Here is a 13,863-nt window from a genome sequence, read left to right on the forward strand (position 1 = left end):
TGTATCTACTTGGCCTCCAAGAGGGACCATGGCCTGCTTCTCACCCTCCAGTTGGGGCCCCACCATGGCCCCTTAGGGGGCTGGGCCAGATCCAATATGGCCAACATTCCAGTCACTCCCAGATGCCCAAACCAGAGGAGGGGACAGAGTGCCTAGTCCCAGGTTGGGATGGAAGCCCCCTTTGAGGTCTGCTGGAAACTTGGGATACTCCACCATCTCCGTCACCCAGGCTCCCACTATTAGTATCACCGAGGGAACAAGAAGGCCAAGAGAGCAGAGTCTCAGAGGAGGTCCTGCTTGTTGGTGTTCATCCCTTTGACTTGCAAAAAGCTTTCTCACCCCTCCAGTAAGGAGAACAGCTGGATGCCAGTTGCTCTCAGCCCTCTGGCCTGCCACTGGGCAGTGCTGCCTGGCCACCCTCCTTCTTCAAGGGACCATACCTGCCCTCAGAACTCAAGATCCTTCTCTTCATACTTTGGAGAGCTTCCATGAGTGAGGAGTGACCAAAATGGCAGTGGTTGTCTCTGTGTCTTAGGGAAGGTCATTGCCAACCGGACGGTGGACTATGAGGAAGTGCACTGGCTCAACTTTACAGTGAGGGCCTCAGACAATGGGTCCCCACCCCGGGCAGCTGAGATCCCTGTCTACCTGGAGATTGTGGACATCAATGACAACAACCCCATTTTTGATCAGCCCTCCTACCAGGTGGGTGACCAGGCCAACAGGTTGGGTCCAGGAGCTGTGCCCATTCCTTGGGGCCTTTGGGCATCCTCCGCTCCCACTCTGCCAGCCTCTAAGCCCCATGGGAGTGGCCAGCCCATGAGCAGCTTCATGTCCTGGGTCCTCAGCATCAGTAAGTTCCTGGGGGGGGGCGTAGACTCTAGGACTGATTGGGGTCCACTTTCTCTCCCTGCCCGCCGGGCTCCAGGAGGCCGTCTTTGAGGACGTGCCTGTGGGCACAGTCATCCTGACAGTCACTGCTACTGATGCCGACTCAGGCAACTTTGCCCTCGTTGAGTACAGCCTTGGGGATGGAGAGGGCAAGTTTGCCATCAACCCCGTTACGGTAAGCGGGTGATGGAGGGCCTGGGTTTGGGGAGTGGGAAGGGCCCAGGGTCATAGGCTGAGAAGCCACCAAAAATATTGTAGTCCTCCCCCTGTGGTCATCTGGGTCTTGCCACCTGGACATCTGTAGCCGCAGAGGCTTTTTAGCCAAGTCAGCAAGCCCTGTTCTCAGAGCCCCAGACATCCTGTAGACTGTGGCCTTTCTATCCCAGCAGACATGGAAGGAAGTGGCCAAAGTCTTTTGGTACTAGCCCTTTGTGGGACAAAAATTTCTGAGATGTGTCCTCACCAGACTAGAAAACTTGATTCAAGTCCATGTGACTGCTTTTTGAAACTGTGAAAAGAGAGGCATAGGAAGCTCTGCAGAAAGTGAGCACAGTGTTTGAGCACCTACTGTATACATGGCCCTTTACTCGGTGCTGGGAGAGGGAAGCAGCCCCTACACTGCATCCCCCAAGCTCCCATGAGTCTCAGACTTGCGGGAGAGCAGACTCAAGAGGAAAGATGGGTGATGATTTCAAATGTCTGCAAATTGGTTCAGAGCTGCTGCTTTCAGTACAGAGAGAGAGAGAGCCCTGTGGCCTGCGAGTGGCTAGCCAGGTGGGACCTTCCCCAGTTGCTGGACTGGAACTGGACTTTCCTTCCCCCTGCCTCTGCCTGCCCACATTCCCCTGCACCCTGCCCTTGCAGCAGGGTTCTGTCCTCCTGCTTGGTATGAACAGTCAGATATGCTGCTGGCCTGGCACTGTGAACAGCGAATATTTATAGAGTACTACTGTATATATACCTGGTCAGGTCCAGCCTGACTGTTCATCGATCTCCAGGTGGACTGGGGTAGTGAGGGCAAGAAGAGCCACTAGAATGAGAGCTCCGTGGGGCAGGAGCTGTTGTCCCTTCTGTTCAGTGCTGTGTCTCCTGAGCCCAGAACACTGTCTTGCATGTAGTAGATGCTCAATAAACACCTGTTGAATTGATGAAGGCCCTGACACCACCCTCCCCCGACTAGGGTGACATCTATGTGCTGTCCTCTCTGGACCGGGAGAAGAAGGACCACTATATCCTGACTGCCTTGGCCAAAGACAACCCTGGGGATGCAGCCAGCAACCGACGAGAAAATTCGGTGCAGGTGAGGGGCACCAGCCTGGGCCAGGGACACTGGGGACTGGGCTGTGGAGGCAGCAAGTGGAGCCTTTAGAGAATGACTGCTCAGAAGGGGATCAGAGCCACCCAATCCCCTCAGAGACATGGTGGCAGGAAGGAGAAGGGAAGGCTTGGCTGAATGGGTCCCAATGGTTGCGGCTTAAGAGGATAGGGACTCTCTAGGAGAAATCTCTTGTGTGAAACCCCTGCTAAGGCAGCTAAACATACCTGGGAGTAACGCAGATAAAGCCTGGGGCTCCCCACTGCCCAGTGTCTCCATGGTGTCCCCGTGAAAGAAACACAGTCCAGCAGCCAAACGTAATGATAAAGCAATTTTTTATTTATGTCTCTTAAAGAACGTTAGTGAGGGTTCAAATTCACAACCCCATTCCCATTCCAGTGCTAGCATCCACCCAGTTGCTCTGAGGCCAGCATCCACCTTCTAAGCTCTATCTTCATTTCTATCTGGTCCCACACCTTGAGGCTTTACTTGCTCTTTCTTTCTTCCCCCTTCTTTCTGCCTTCTCCAGCCCTGTCTTTCTGCCAATTCTTCTACTTCTCTCAATAACCTAACCATCCAAATAAACTCTCCCAAAGGGCAGAGAGGTGAGAGTCTGGGTGGGCAAAGACAACTTCTCTTTAGGAGGGAGGGGGAGGGGGTGGGAGCACTCACACATATCTGACTCCTGTCCCTGTCACACAGACATGTGCTGTGTTGGGAAAAGCACAGTATTTGGAGTCAGAAGACGGAGGTTCCATGAGCTGAGCACACCGCATTTGTCATGTAACCTCTCTGAGCCTCAGGTGTCAAGTCTGCCGGGGGTAGGGGGCAGAGGAGTAATGATGACCTCTCCTTCCTAGGGCGGCGGTGAGTCAGGAAGGTGGGGGGTTGGAATGTGCTTTGTGCACTGAAAAGCATTCTTAAGATTGCTGCTGTGAAGGGCTCTGATGAGGGTGCAGGCAGGCAGGGCCACAGCAGCCAGGGAAAAAAGGCTTCCTGGCCTCGTGTGTCTGTAGGACCTGCCCTGGGCTGTCGGGTCAGCCGAGAGAGCTAATTGCCAGACCATCCACAAATCCCAGTCAAGAGGGGGCCTTTGGGAGTGGAGGAATCACAGTCCAGCATTAAGGTGCAGCGATTAGAGTCAGATGTTTAGGGCCACTGTGGGAAGGAGCAAAGGACACAGAGTAGGAGGTCCCTGCTTCAGGACCAGGACACAGATGACCTGTGACCCGCAGTACTAGTTGCTGAGCATTTCCTTGGGCCAGGCACTGCACATGTACCATCCCACTCTAGTATACACCATCCCAATCTAGCATGCACCATCCCGCTCCAGCATGCACCATCCCACTCTAGCATGCACCACCCCACTCTAGCATACACCTCCGCAGGTAAGCCTCACAAGCCTGGAGAGAGAAGATACTGTTGTCCCCAGTGTACAGTTCAGGAAACTGAGGCTCAGGGAATTAAATAAATCGTTTGAGGTCAGACTCCAACAGTGGGCACTATCCACTCTGGCTTATTCCTTTGTGACCTGGTCGCTTGAAGTAGCCCGGAGTATGCTCCTGACCTTTGACCTCAACCTCCCCTCCAGGTGGTGATCCAGGTACTGGACATCAATGACTGCCGGCCACAGTTCTCCAAACCCCAGTTCAGCACTAGCGTGTATGAGAATGAGCCAGCAGGTACCTCAGTCATCACCATGATGGCCACAGACCAGGATGAGGGCTCCAATGGGGAGTTGGCCTACTCACTGGAGGGCCCTGGAGTGGGTACGTAGCCTGCTCCCCACCCATGAAGCCTTGGGCGTGGGAGGGACAGACTGCCATGCCCGCAGCCCCAGGCCAGGAGGGGGAGGAGGGATGGGAAGGATGTCTCAGCCGGAGCCATGCCCTGCTTTCCTTCCCCACCTGCCAGAGGCCTTCTACGTGGACATAGACTCAGGCCTGGTGACCACAAAGCGGCCACTGCAGTCCTACGAAAGGTTCAACCTGACCGTGGTGGCCACGGATGGTGGGCAGCCCCCACTCTGGGGCACCACTATGCTCCTGGTGGAGGTCATCGACGTCAATGACAACCGCCCCATCTTCGTGCGCCCACCCAACGGCACCATCCTCCACATCAGAGAGGTACTGCTGTCCCCTGGGGCCTCCTGCCCACCAACATCCCCCTTCCAATAGCCAGCCCACTTCTTCATCCTGCAGTCACGCCTGGGAGAGTGAAAGGGCCCCCATTGTGAAGGTGGAGAAACTGAGGCCAGAGTAGGGGTCAGACTTGCTCAGTGCCACACAAGGTAGTACTGAACAGTGGTTAGTAATTTGGGCTGTGCCAGCAAAAGGTCTTGGATTCAAGCCTAACTCTATCACTTACCAGCCCAATAACTTTGAGCAAGTGACTTCTCTGAGTCTGCTTTTTCATCTGCAAAACGGGACTAATAATAATAGATGCCCCATCTCTTGCTCCTAGATGTCTGCCAAGGACAGTCTCCCCAGAAACCCGCTTCCCCCAGACCTGTCTCAAAATAAACACACACGCCCCTTCTGTCTGTCGTTCCTGCTGATACCAGTGTGGAGACAGCCTGGGAGCTGAGTATGTGCATGCATCAAAATAAGAAACCAGGGGAAGTGGCTGAGCTCTGGAATCTCTCCAATTCTTCTTTCATTCCTTGCCCTAAAGTGCCTTGTAAAGATAGGAAAGAGTGCCTTTGTCTCCTCTCCCTCATTCCTCTCAGCACCCAGGCCCCAAATGCTCCTTGGTGGTACAGTAGGGGTGTCTCCCACTTGTTCTTTGCTCCCCAAACTTCAGCGTATCTCCGCAGCTCAGAATATCAGCGTTAAGTCCTTGTTGTCACTCTCTCTCCTCTTTGAGGTCCCGTGGGAGAAATTTCTCCCATGGCTGCGCTCTAGGAAACACTGCACCTTTCCCTTGTGGTTTGTTTTTACCTGTGTCTATTCCAGTGATTGGTGGTCCTCTTTGCTTTGCCCACTAGGGAGCTCAAGAGGGGTCAGCTCACTTTGAATGATCCTGCAGAGACTTAGCACACACACCTTGCCTCCCACCTCTTAAGTGTCCATCTTCTTGCCAACCATTTTTATTATTTACCCTCATTTTTTTTAACTTGTTCACTCATTATAATTTATACATTCTTGTAAGCTGCCTCAAATCTTTTCTGTGGAATGCGGCAGCATATAATTTAATAATAATCTAGTTGTTTTCCACGCCAAAGGCCCCACTTACTGAGTTTTCCCCTTCAAGGGCTCCGTATCTCCCAAACAACCAGCATTTGCTAAGTAATTATCTATTTGTCATCTCACTTTCTATTAATTAGATATAACTGCCATTTGGAGTTTCTGATTGTCATGATCAATAAGATAAACAGTGAAACCATGCTGAGCTGATAATTTTTCAACTAAAAGCAGAGAAACTTGCTCTTTTTCTTGTGTCCTGGGCGGCCTTATCATGGGTCAATGGATGAGTCAGTTAGAGTTTTTGATATCTACTCAACTCAAATCTGCTTAACTCAAGGGATTTAGGAGACTGAGGCTTAGAGAGGTGAAATGACTTGTCCAGGTCACACTGTGAATTAGTAACAGAGTAGAACCCAGGTGTTCAGTCTTTATCCACCATGTCACCCCACCTGCCTCCCCCACTTTCAGGTACCCCATGGGGTGGATGGTGGTACTTTGGGATACCCAGAGCTCCTGTGATTAGGGTAGCAGACAGCAAGACAGACCTGGCAACAGAGGGTGTATGTGGCCTCAGTTTTTGGATCTCCCTTCTCTCTTCTAAACCTCAGCATGCAATGGGATCGGCGGGAGGGGCGATCACCCCGAGAGAGCTTGGAGCGTGGTGCACCCCAGGCTGGACCATCAGTAGGCGGCGGCTTTGGCTGGTGGTGGGGTGAGGGGATGTTCTAGCAGATACTCAGACTCCAGCAGAGTCCCGCCAAGTAGGCAGGCATTTCCTAAGGATGCTGGAAGGCGGCAAGGACATTCTTCTACGAAGGAGAAAGGACAACAACTCCATCCCGGCCTGGGAGCTGGGATTCTCTCAGATGCTCCATGAGCCTTCTTGCCATTTCCCACCCCCGCCCCCACCCCCCCAGGAGATCCCGCTGCGCTCCAATGTGTACGAAGTCTACGCCACAGACAAGGACGAGGGCCTCAACGGGGCCGTGCGCTACAGCTTTCTGAAGACGGCGGGCAACCGGGACTGGGAGTACTTCACCATCGACCCAATTAGCGGCCTCATCCAGACCGCGCAGCGCCTGGACCGCGAGAAGCAGGCGGTGTACAGCGTAAGGGGGCGGGGCCCGGCGCGAGGAGCGGGGCCGAGGGAGGGGCTTTCCCCTGGGCGTCGGGCCACCACCTGCCTGCCCACCTAGAATGTTTACGAAAGTGGTGACCTGGGGCCCTCAGTCTCGTCCTTTGATTGCACTCCTGCCTTCAGCTTATCCTGGTGGCCAGTGACCTGGGCCAGCCGGTGCCATACGAGACGATGCAGCCACTGCAGGTGGCCCTGGAGGACATCGACGACAATGAACCCCTCTTCGTGAAGCCTCCGGTGAGCTCACCCATCCCTTGCGCCAGTCATGCCCACACAGGGACTCTCTGCCTGCAAGCACACACGTGCACAGGTTCCCCTGTGCACCCTTTGCCATGTACACACGTGGTTGCACACAGAAACCTGCATACACTTCACAGCACAAATATTTGTTGAGCAGCTACTATTTCAGTGCATTACTCGGCAGACAAAAATGCCTGGCTCCTGGAGCTGAGCTTCTCCCAAGTGCTCACACTGCCCCCAGGAAGTGCTGCTTTTTTGAGCTGGGGCTGAGCTCGGCATGTGGACTCAGACTCTCTGACTGGGTGTTTTTTCCTTCTGTGTGCACGTGGGACGTGATGCTCCCTGGAGACTGTGAGTGTGAGTGTGTGTGCACATGTACGTGCATATGAGAGAGCGTCAGCCCTAATCCAAACATCCATTCAGGTGCTGGATACTTCAGAGAACATGCCAAGCCCAGCCCAGCCCCCAGGGAGGGTGTCAGTGGGCAACACTCTCTGAGGGCACAGCTAGCATCTCCCAGGCTCTGCCCTGGCTCCCTTGAGGTTACAGCAGTTCTGCTCACCCCACAAGGCATGAACAATAAACTCCCTCAGCACCCATAAAAGTACTGCCTAGAGCCTTCTGGCAGAAGCTGGAAGGGCCTTCCCTTGGCCTCCCCTTGGCCTCCCCTGAAGACATCCTCCTCCCCCCTTGCAGAAAGGCAGCCCCCAGTACCAGCTGTTGACAGTGCCTGAGCACTCCCCACATGGCACCCTCGTGGGCAACGTGACAGGCGCCGTGGACGCAGATGAAGGCCCCAATGCCATCGTGTACTACTTCATCGCAGGTGGGGCCTAATGGGGCTGGTGTCCTACCTACCCTGGGGCTGGAGATGACCTAAATGTGCTCTGGCCTGCCCTCTCACCCTGTGCCACGGTCCCACCTTCAGCCGGCAACGAAGAGAAGAACTTCCATCTGCATCCCGATGGGCGTCTGCTTGTGCTGCGGGACCTGGACAGGGAGCGTGAAGCCGTCTTCTCCTTCATCGTCAAGGCTTCAAGCAATAGCAGCTGGACACCTCCCCGTGGGCCCTCTCCAGCCCTCGACCTGGTCACTGACCTCACCCTGCAGGAGGTGCGCGTTGTACTAGAGGACATCAATGACCAGCCGCCACGCTTCACCAAGGCTGAGTACACTGCAGGTGCAGGGACTGGAGCCTGGGCGCAGGGTGTGGGGTGGCCCCTGCCCTACCACTTAGACCTGCTTTCCCATTCCTGCAGGAGTGGCCACTGATGCAAAGGTGGGCTCGGAGTTGATCCAGGTCCTGGCCCTGGATGCAGACATTGGCAACAACAGCCTGGTCTTCTACAGCATCCTGGCCATCCACTACTTCCGGGCCCTTGCCAACGACTCTGAGGACATGGGCCAGGTTTTCACCATGGGTAGGGGCCTGGTCACAGATGAGTGGCCTCCAGCCAAGACCTCCCTCTGTCACTGCATGGACTGTAGTCAGGAGGAGATGGGGTCTGTGTGGACACCACAGAGTATGGCTGGCCAGCCAGCCCGCATGTCAGTCCTTCCATTCATCCACCCATCCATCCATCATTTATCTAGCTGACCAGCCAGCAATCATTCGTCCACCTCTTCATCTCTCCATCTACCCATCCACTTCCTTCTTTTCTTTCTTCCTTCTTCCCGTCTCTTCATCCATCCATTATTTATCCATGCATCTACCCACCCATTCATCCATCCGTCTACCCATTCACCTATGCATGCATGCATCTATCCATCCATCCGTCCATCCTTCCTCTCATTCATTCATCCATCCATCCATCCACACATCTACCCATCTGTCCATCCGTCCATCTTCCCATTCTCCTTCCCATCGATCCACCTATCTTTCCATTTGTGCACCTCATCCTCCCCTGGTTCAGGCATTGTGCTGGGCACTGGGGAACCAGAATTCAAAAAGCACACTTGTAAGTACAAGTGTGCATTTGCCTGTGTAAATGACTGCACCTCTCTGGGTCAGGTTCTAGAAAGTGTCCCGGTGGGTATCCTGTTACCTTACTTCCAGCCCCAGTCCCTTCTACACTCCTCCATGTCTACAGGAGCCAATCCAGACTCCTTGGCCTGGCGCTCAAGGTTCGCCAGGTCTTCCTCCTAATCCCTCTTTCTGGTTCCACAGTCCCCTACTATCCTTAAGGGCCCTGTGCCCAGCCAAGCTGAACTACTCACCATTCCTTCAGCCTGCTCTGCACCATCCTCCCCTGGGCCTTTGATCCCTTTGTCTTCACTTCCTGGGACACCATCTTGCCCTTCACCTCTGCCTTCAGATATGCTCCTTCTCAACCATCCTTCAAAATCTAGTTCATACGCTACCTCTTCCAGTCATACAACCAGACACCATCGCTTTGACCTCTGAGCTCCCATTGCTCTTATTGTAAGAAACTAAAGCACAGAGAGGCTTTGTAGCTTACTAAAGGTCACACAGCTAGAAAGTGGCAGATTTTGAACCCAGGTCTACTGTCTTCTAAGAGAAGACTGTGCTGTACCTCCTCTGGTCATCTCTCTACTATGATTGTGAAATTCTGAAGTACGTGTGTGTGAAAGAGAGACATACAGACACTCAGGGGGCTCAGAAGTGTCCCGTAGTATCCCAACATGGGACAGCAGAGTCCCATACTCGTCATCCTTGGACCAGAGCAGCCCATAGTTGTGTTTTGTTTAATATGCAGTGTTTAAATTAAAACGTGGGTCAATAGTTATAGATCAGGAGATTTCACTAGAAATCTCTAGAAAAGGTGCAGGTTCTGGCAGCACGGGCTGCACTCTCCCATGACAATAATCAGCCAAGCTGAAGCCTGCGCTGCTGCCCCTTCAGATGGACATTCACGTCACTTATTCCCACTCCTCTGTCATCTTTGCTTTGCTGGGCTCTGTAGGCATCTGTGTCCCGAGTTGCTGCAGGCCCATGCTGCCTCCCCTCCACGAATCCACCTGCCCCTGGCTCTTGCCCCTTCCGGGGGATTTGGGGGTGGTGGGTGGCCCCTGAGCTGCACCAGCCTGTGGGCTCTTCCTGCAGGGAGCATGGATGGCATCCTGCGCACCTTCGACCTCTTCATGGCCTACAGCCCTGGCTACTTTGTGGTGGACATTGTGGCCCGGGACCTGGCAGGCCATAATGACACGGCTGTCATCGGCATCTACATCCTGAGGGATGACCAGCGTGTCAAGATCGTCATTAATGAGATCCCCGACCGTGTGCGTGACTTTGAGGAGGAATTTATCCGCCTGCTCTCCAACATCACTGGTGCCATTGTCAACACAGATGACATGCAGGTGCCCCATGGAAGCCAGTTGGGGCTAGGGGCAGTGGAGGGAGAAGGGGGACCAGGCCACAAGGAGGGACAGGACATTGTAGAGACGTCAGGGGCATGAAAGGGGGTATGTGCCCCGGCAATCATTTCCTAGCTGTGTGGCCTTGGGAAAGTCCTTCCAGGTCTCTGGCCCCCAGTTTCCTCATATGTAAAATGGAGCAAAGAACGGTGCCGGGCCCAGTGTTGTGAAGCGATTGGCATCGTGCTCAGTCCTCAGTGAGCATTCACTAGTGATAGTTATTGTAGAGCAGGGCAGCAGGGGCTCCCAGAAGAGCCCTGCCCATCCCATGGCATCCTTTGCTCCTGTCACACCCCATGATGCCCCTTCTTGCCTAGTTCCACGTGGACAAGAAGGGTCGAGTGAACTTCGCACAGACAGAGCTGCTCATCCACGTGGTGAACCGTGAGACCAACCGCATCCTGGATGTGGACCGGTGGGTAGGGTCTGTGCTCAGACTGCGAGTCTGCCTCCCTGCCCTGGAGTGGGGAGGGGACCCACCAAAGGGGGCACAGACAACACCTTCAGGCCTGAGGTGTGGGGCTCTCCCCCTGAGGTGGGCAGGGCTAGTAGAGAGAACAGTTTGGAAGTATGAGCAGAGCTCCACCCGTCTGCCTTACTCTCCCCATCGTAAAATGAGAGATTACACTGATTGTGAGATCAAACGGGTCCTGTACGAAGGGAGGGTAGCCCTGTAAGATACAAAGCTACTGAGCCGCATGGACTTTAACCTTGCAAGGCTTGTGGGGGGTGGACTTTGGGGGTCCAAAGTAGGAGCTGGGCAGACTGGCCTGAGTGTGGCAAGCTCTCGGGGCATGGCCGAGGAGGGCAGCTGAGGCCCCTGCCCTTCGCCCAGGGTGATCCAGATGATTGACGAGAACAAGGAACAGCTGCGGAATCTGTTCCGGAACTACAACGTCCTGGATGTGCAGCCTGCCATCTCTGTCCGGCTGCCCGACGACATGTCTGCCCTGCAGGTACAGCTGGTGGCACCCACGCCCACAGCCCCCACACTGCCACGGGTGCTCTCGCCCACTCATGCCTGGCCGTTTCCCCCAGATGGCGATCATTGTCCTGGCCATTCTCCTGTTCCTGGCTGCCATGCTCTTCATCCTCATGAACTGGTACTACAGGACCATGTGAGTGACACTACCCCCTGCCCTGACATTAGCTGACTGGCCTGCTCCTACAGACACAGGCAGGAGGGCCACTGGGCCCTGAGATGCCAGCCCAGCCCCAGCTTCCCTTACCAGGTCCTTTCTGTTTCTCTCCAGACACAAGAGGAAGCTCAAAGCCATTGTGGCTGGCTCGGCGGGTGAGTGAGGGCTGTGATGGGTGGGGAGGAGAGAGGGCAGGAGGAGCCCCTGGGGGCCTAGAGTGACTGCCCAGGCCTCATAAGGCTGGCTCAGGCCCTGGGTTGGGCCCAGGCTCCCCCAGCCCCAGCAGGGTGTACCCCTCCCCTCCATACCCCAACCCTTCTCCCTGCAGGGAATCGTGGCTTCATTGACATCATGGACATGCCCAACACCAACAAGTATTCTTTTGACGGGTGAGTAGGGTAGCCAAGCCCTGCCTGGTGCGCTTTGGTGGGGCCTGCCGAGGACCCAGCTGGGATGAAATCCCTGCTGTCTCCCGAGCAATGAAAGAACAGAGTGGCTGAAACCTGGGGCCTGGGCGCCCCCTGGTGGCCAGCCACCCATCTCCACCTTCAGAAACTGTGTCATTGAGCTGGGCTCCCCAGCTGTGAAGGGTCCCCAAGTTCCAGGGGGGCACAGACTTTGGTCACCAGGTACCGAGTGAGGCCTCTGCACCAAAGCTGAGTGAGACTGACATGTCCTGTCGTGGTTCTAGCGGGATCCTAGGGGGGAGGACACAGGTACCACGGGCAAGGGGCCTGCTTCTCATGGCCCAGAACCCCCAGTCCCATGAAAGGCACTACCGTGAAAGGCCAAGGAAATGGGCAGGGGTTAGGGGTGAGGCTGCAAGGGCTCAGTCCACTGAAGTCTCCCTCCTCACCCCACCCTGCTCCCCACCTGCAGGGCCAATCCCGTGTGGCTGGATCCTTTCTGCCGAAACCTGGAGCTGGCCGCCCAGGCCGAGCACGAGGACGACCTGCCGGAGAACCTGAGTGAGATCGCCGACCTGTGGAACAGCCCCACCCGCACCCACGTGAGCACGGGCCAGGGCCAGAGGCAGGGGTGGGCAATCACGAGGAACGGGATGGAGGCAGGGTAGGTCTTCACCACCCCTGGCCAAGGAGCTGGGTTCTTTGGGAGGTGGTCCACTACTGTGTGTGTGTGCGCGTGCGCGCGTGTGCATGCACGCATGTGTGCATGCTACCTCTGTTCCAGCTAATGTCCCCTCTCCCTAGGGAACTTTTGGGCGTGAACCAGCAGCAGTCAAGCCTGACGACGACCGGTACCTGCGGGCAGCCATCCAGGAGTATGACAACATTGCCAAGCTGGGCCAGATCATTCGAGAGGGGCCCATCAAGGTGAGCCCTCCATAGGGGCGCCTGCACCCAGACCGCTGGCTGAGCCTGGACCCACTCCAGGGGATCTAAGGGTTGGGGAGGATCCTGGACAACAGTTTTCTCAACCTCTAGGCTCAGTTAAACCTGCCCTCCACTGGGGCAAGAACACCAGGGCAGAAAGAGGGGCCAGGGCCCCAGGCTGAGGAGCTGCTTCAGCCTGCAGTGGCCTCGAGGCCAGGGCTCCAGCATGAGCTCACATGGGTTCTGGCTGGCCGCTGTCACTAGGTTCTGGTCCTGATCCTCCACCCTAGGATCAGACACCTGGGCATCCTAGACTCCCAGAGTCACCTTCCATCATTCCCATCCCATCCAAGTTAGTGAGGGGTGGGGCAAGCAGGGGAGGGCCTTGGTGGGGGGTTAACCCTCTCCCTCCCCCAGGGCTCGCTGCTGAAGGTGGTCCTGGAGGATTACCTGCGGCTCAAAAAGCTCTTTGCACAACGGATGGTGCAAAAAGCTGCCTCCTGCCACTCCTCCATCTCCGAGGTAGCTGGGCGGGCCGGGAGCTGTGTGCCGTGCCCCAGCCCTGGGGGTGCTGTCTCTCTCTCTCTCTCTCTCACTCTCCTGCTGCCCTTATCCCTCTCAGTCTCTGGAGCTCAACAGCCAGGGCCAAAGACAGCAACAGGTGGGCATCCAGGAAGTCAGGCAGCAGGCTCCGCAGTGGGCTTTCTCAGGGATGGGGTGGGCACCAAGGCAGTGTTTCTCAGACTTGAGGAAGCCCAAAAGGGTATCTCTGAGGGGTAATGTCACTTTAAGAAACTGGCTGTAGAGCCAAATAGGTGTACATATGTTTGTTTACCTGCAGTGATTATGCCAACACTTTAAAAAGTGACTTTATCTAAAAACCCAGATTTCCAGCTGGGCCAACAATCCCAACTAGAATAGGCTAAGCTGAATAGTTCCACACAGGACAAAAGCTCCATTTGTAAGTCTCCGCTACACCCCATTAATCTCCTCCAACATCACCTGGGGACACGTTCTACCTGGCCACAATTAGAGTTGACCCAGATTGAGGCCAACTTGGCAACAAACCCAGGTACTCAATTACATCACAGGCTCTTTATAGATCAAATAGAGAAAAAGATTCTCATAGGAAGCCTATACTCCAGAGAACACATCTTTAGCACCTTAAGTATCTTGTTTCCCTTAGCACCCAGTTTGAGAAACACTGTCAAGAGGATGGACAGGTCTGCTGTGGGGCAAGCCT

At 55.1% G+C, this 13,863-nt stretch overlaps 1 protein-coding gene across 4 annotated transcripts in view; it reads left to right on the forward strand.

Annotated features, from left to right (window-relative positions):
• LOC103549411 (cadherin-23) overlaps positions 1-13,863 on the forward strand; it is a 77,416-nt gene that overhangs the window by 62,404 nt on the left and 1,149 nt on the right. For 2 of the 4 annotated variants that reach the window (XM_070565269.1, XM_070565284.1), the window contains 18 exons: positions 536-705; positions 929-1,066; positions 2,072-2,191; positions 3,798-3,975; positions 4,121-4,332; positions 6,309-6,500; positions 6,653-6,766; positions 7,466-7,595; positions 7,698-7,949; positions 8,029-8,190; positions 9,834-10,090; positions 10,465-10,562; positions 10,983-11,103; positions 11,186-11,265; positions 11,401-11,441; positions 11,615-11,675; positions 12,166-12,295; positions 12,498-12,620. In XM_070565269.1, the coding sequence (XP_070421370.1) occupies positions 536-705; positions 929-1,066; positions 2,072-2,191; positions 3,798-3,975; positions 4,121-4,332; positions 6,309-6,500; positions 6,653-6,766; positions 7,466-7,595; positions 7,698-7,949; positions 8,029-8,190; positions 9,834-10,090; positions 10,465-10,562; positions 10,983-11,103; positions 11,186-11,265; positions 11,401-11,441; positions 11,615-11,675; positions 12,166-12,295; positions 12,498-12,620 (2,579 nt within the window). Of the gene's footprint in view, positions 1-535; positions 706-928; positions 1,067-2,071; positions 2,192-3,797; positions 3,976-4,120; positions 4,333-6,308; positions 6,501-6,652; positions 6,767-7,465; positions 7,596-7,697; positions 7,950-8,028; positions 8,191-9,833; positions 10,091-10,464; positions 10,563-10,982; positions 11,104-11,185; positions 11,266-11,400; positions 11,442-11,614; positions 11,676-12,165; positions 12,296-12,497; positions 12,621-13,037; positions 13,143-13,863 lie in introns of all 4 variants that reach the window. The other 2 variants (XM_070565295.1, XR_011524123.1) reach the window with 2 other exon arrangements.

The sequence above is a fragment of the Equus przewalskii genome, chromosome 1 (assembly GCF_037783145.1).
Source record: "Equus przewalskii isolate Varuska chromosome 1, EquPr2, whole genome shotgun sequence".
Taxonomy (NCBI): domain Eukaryota; kingdom Metazoa; phylum Chordata; class Mammalia; order Perissodactyla; family Equidae; genus Equus; species Equus przewalskii.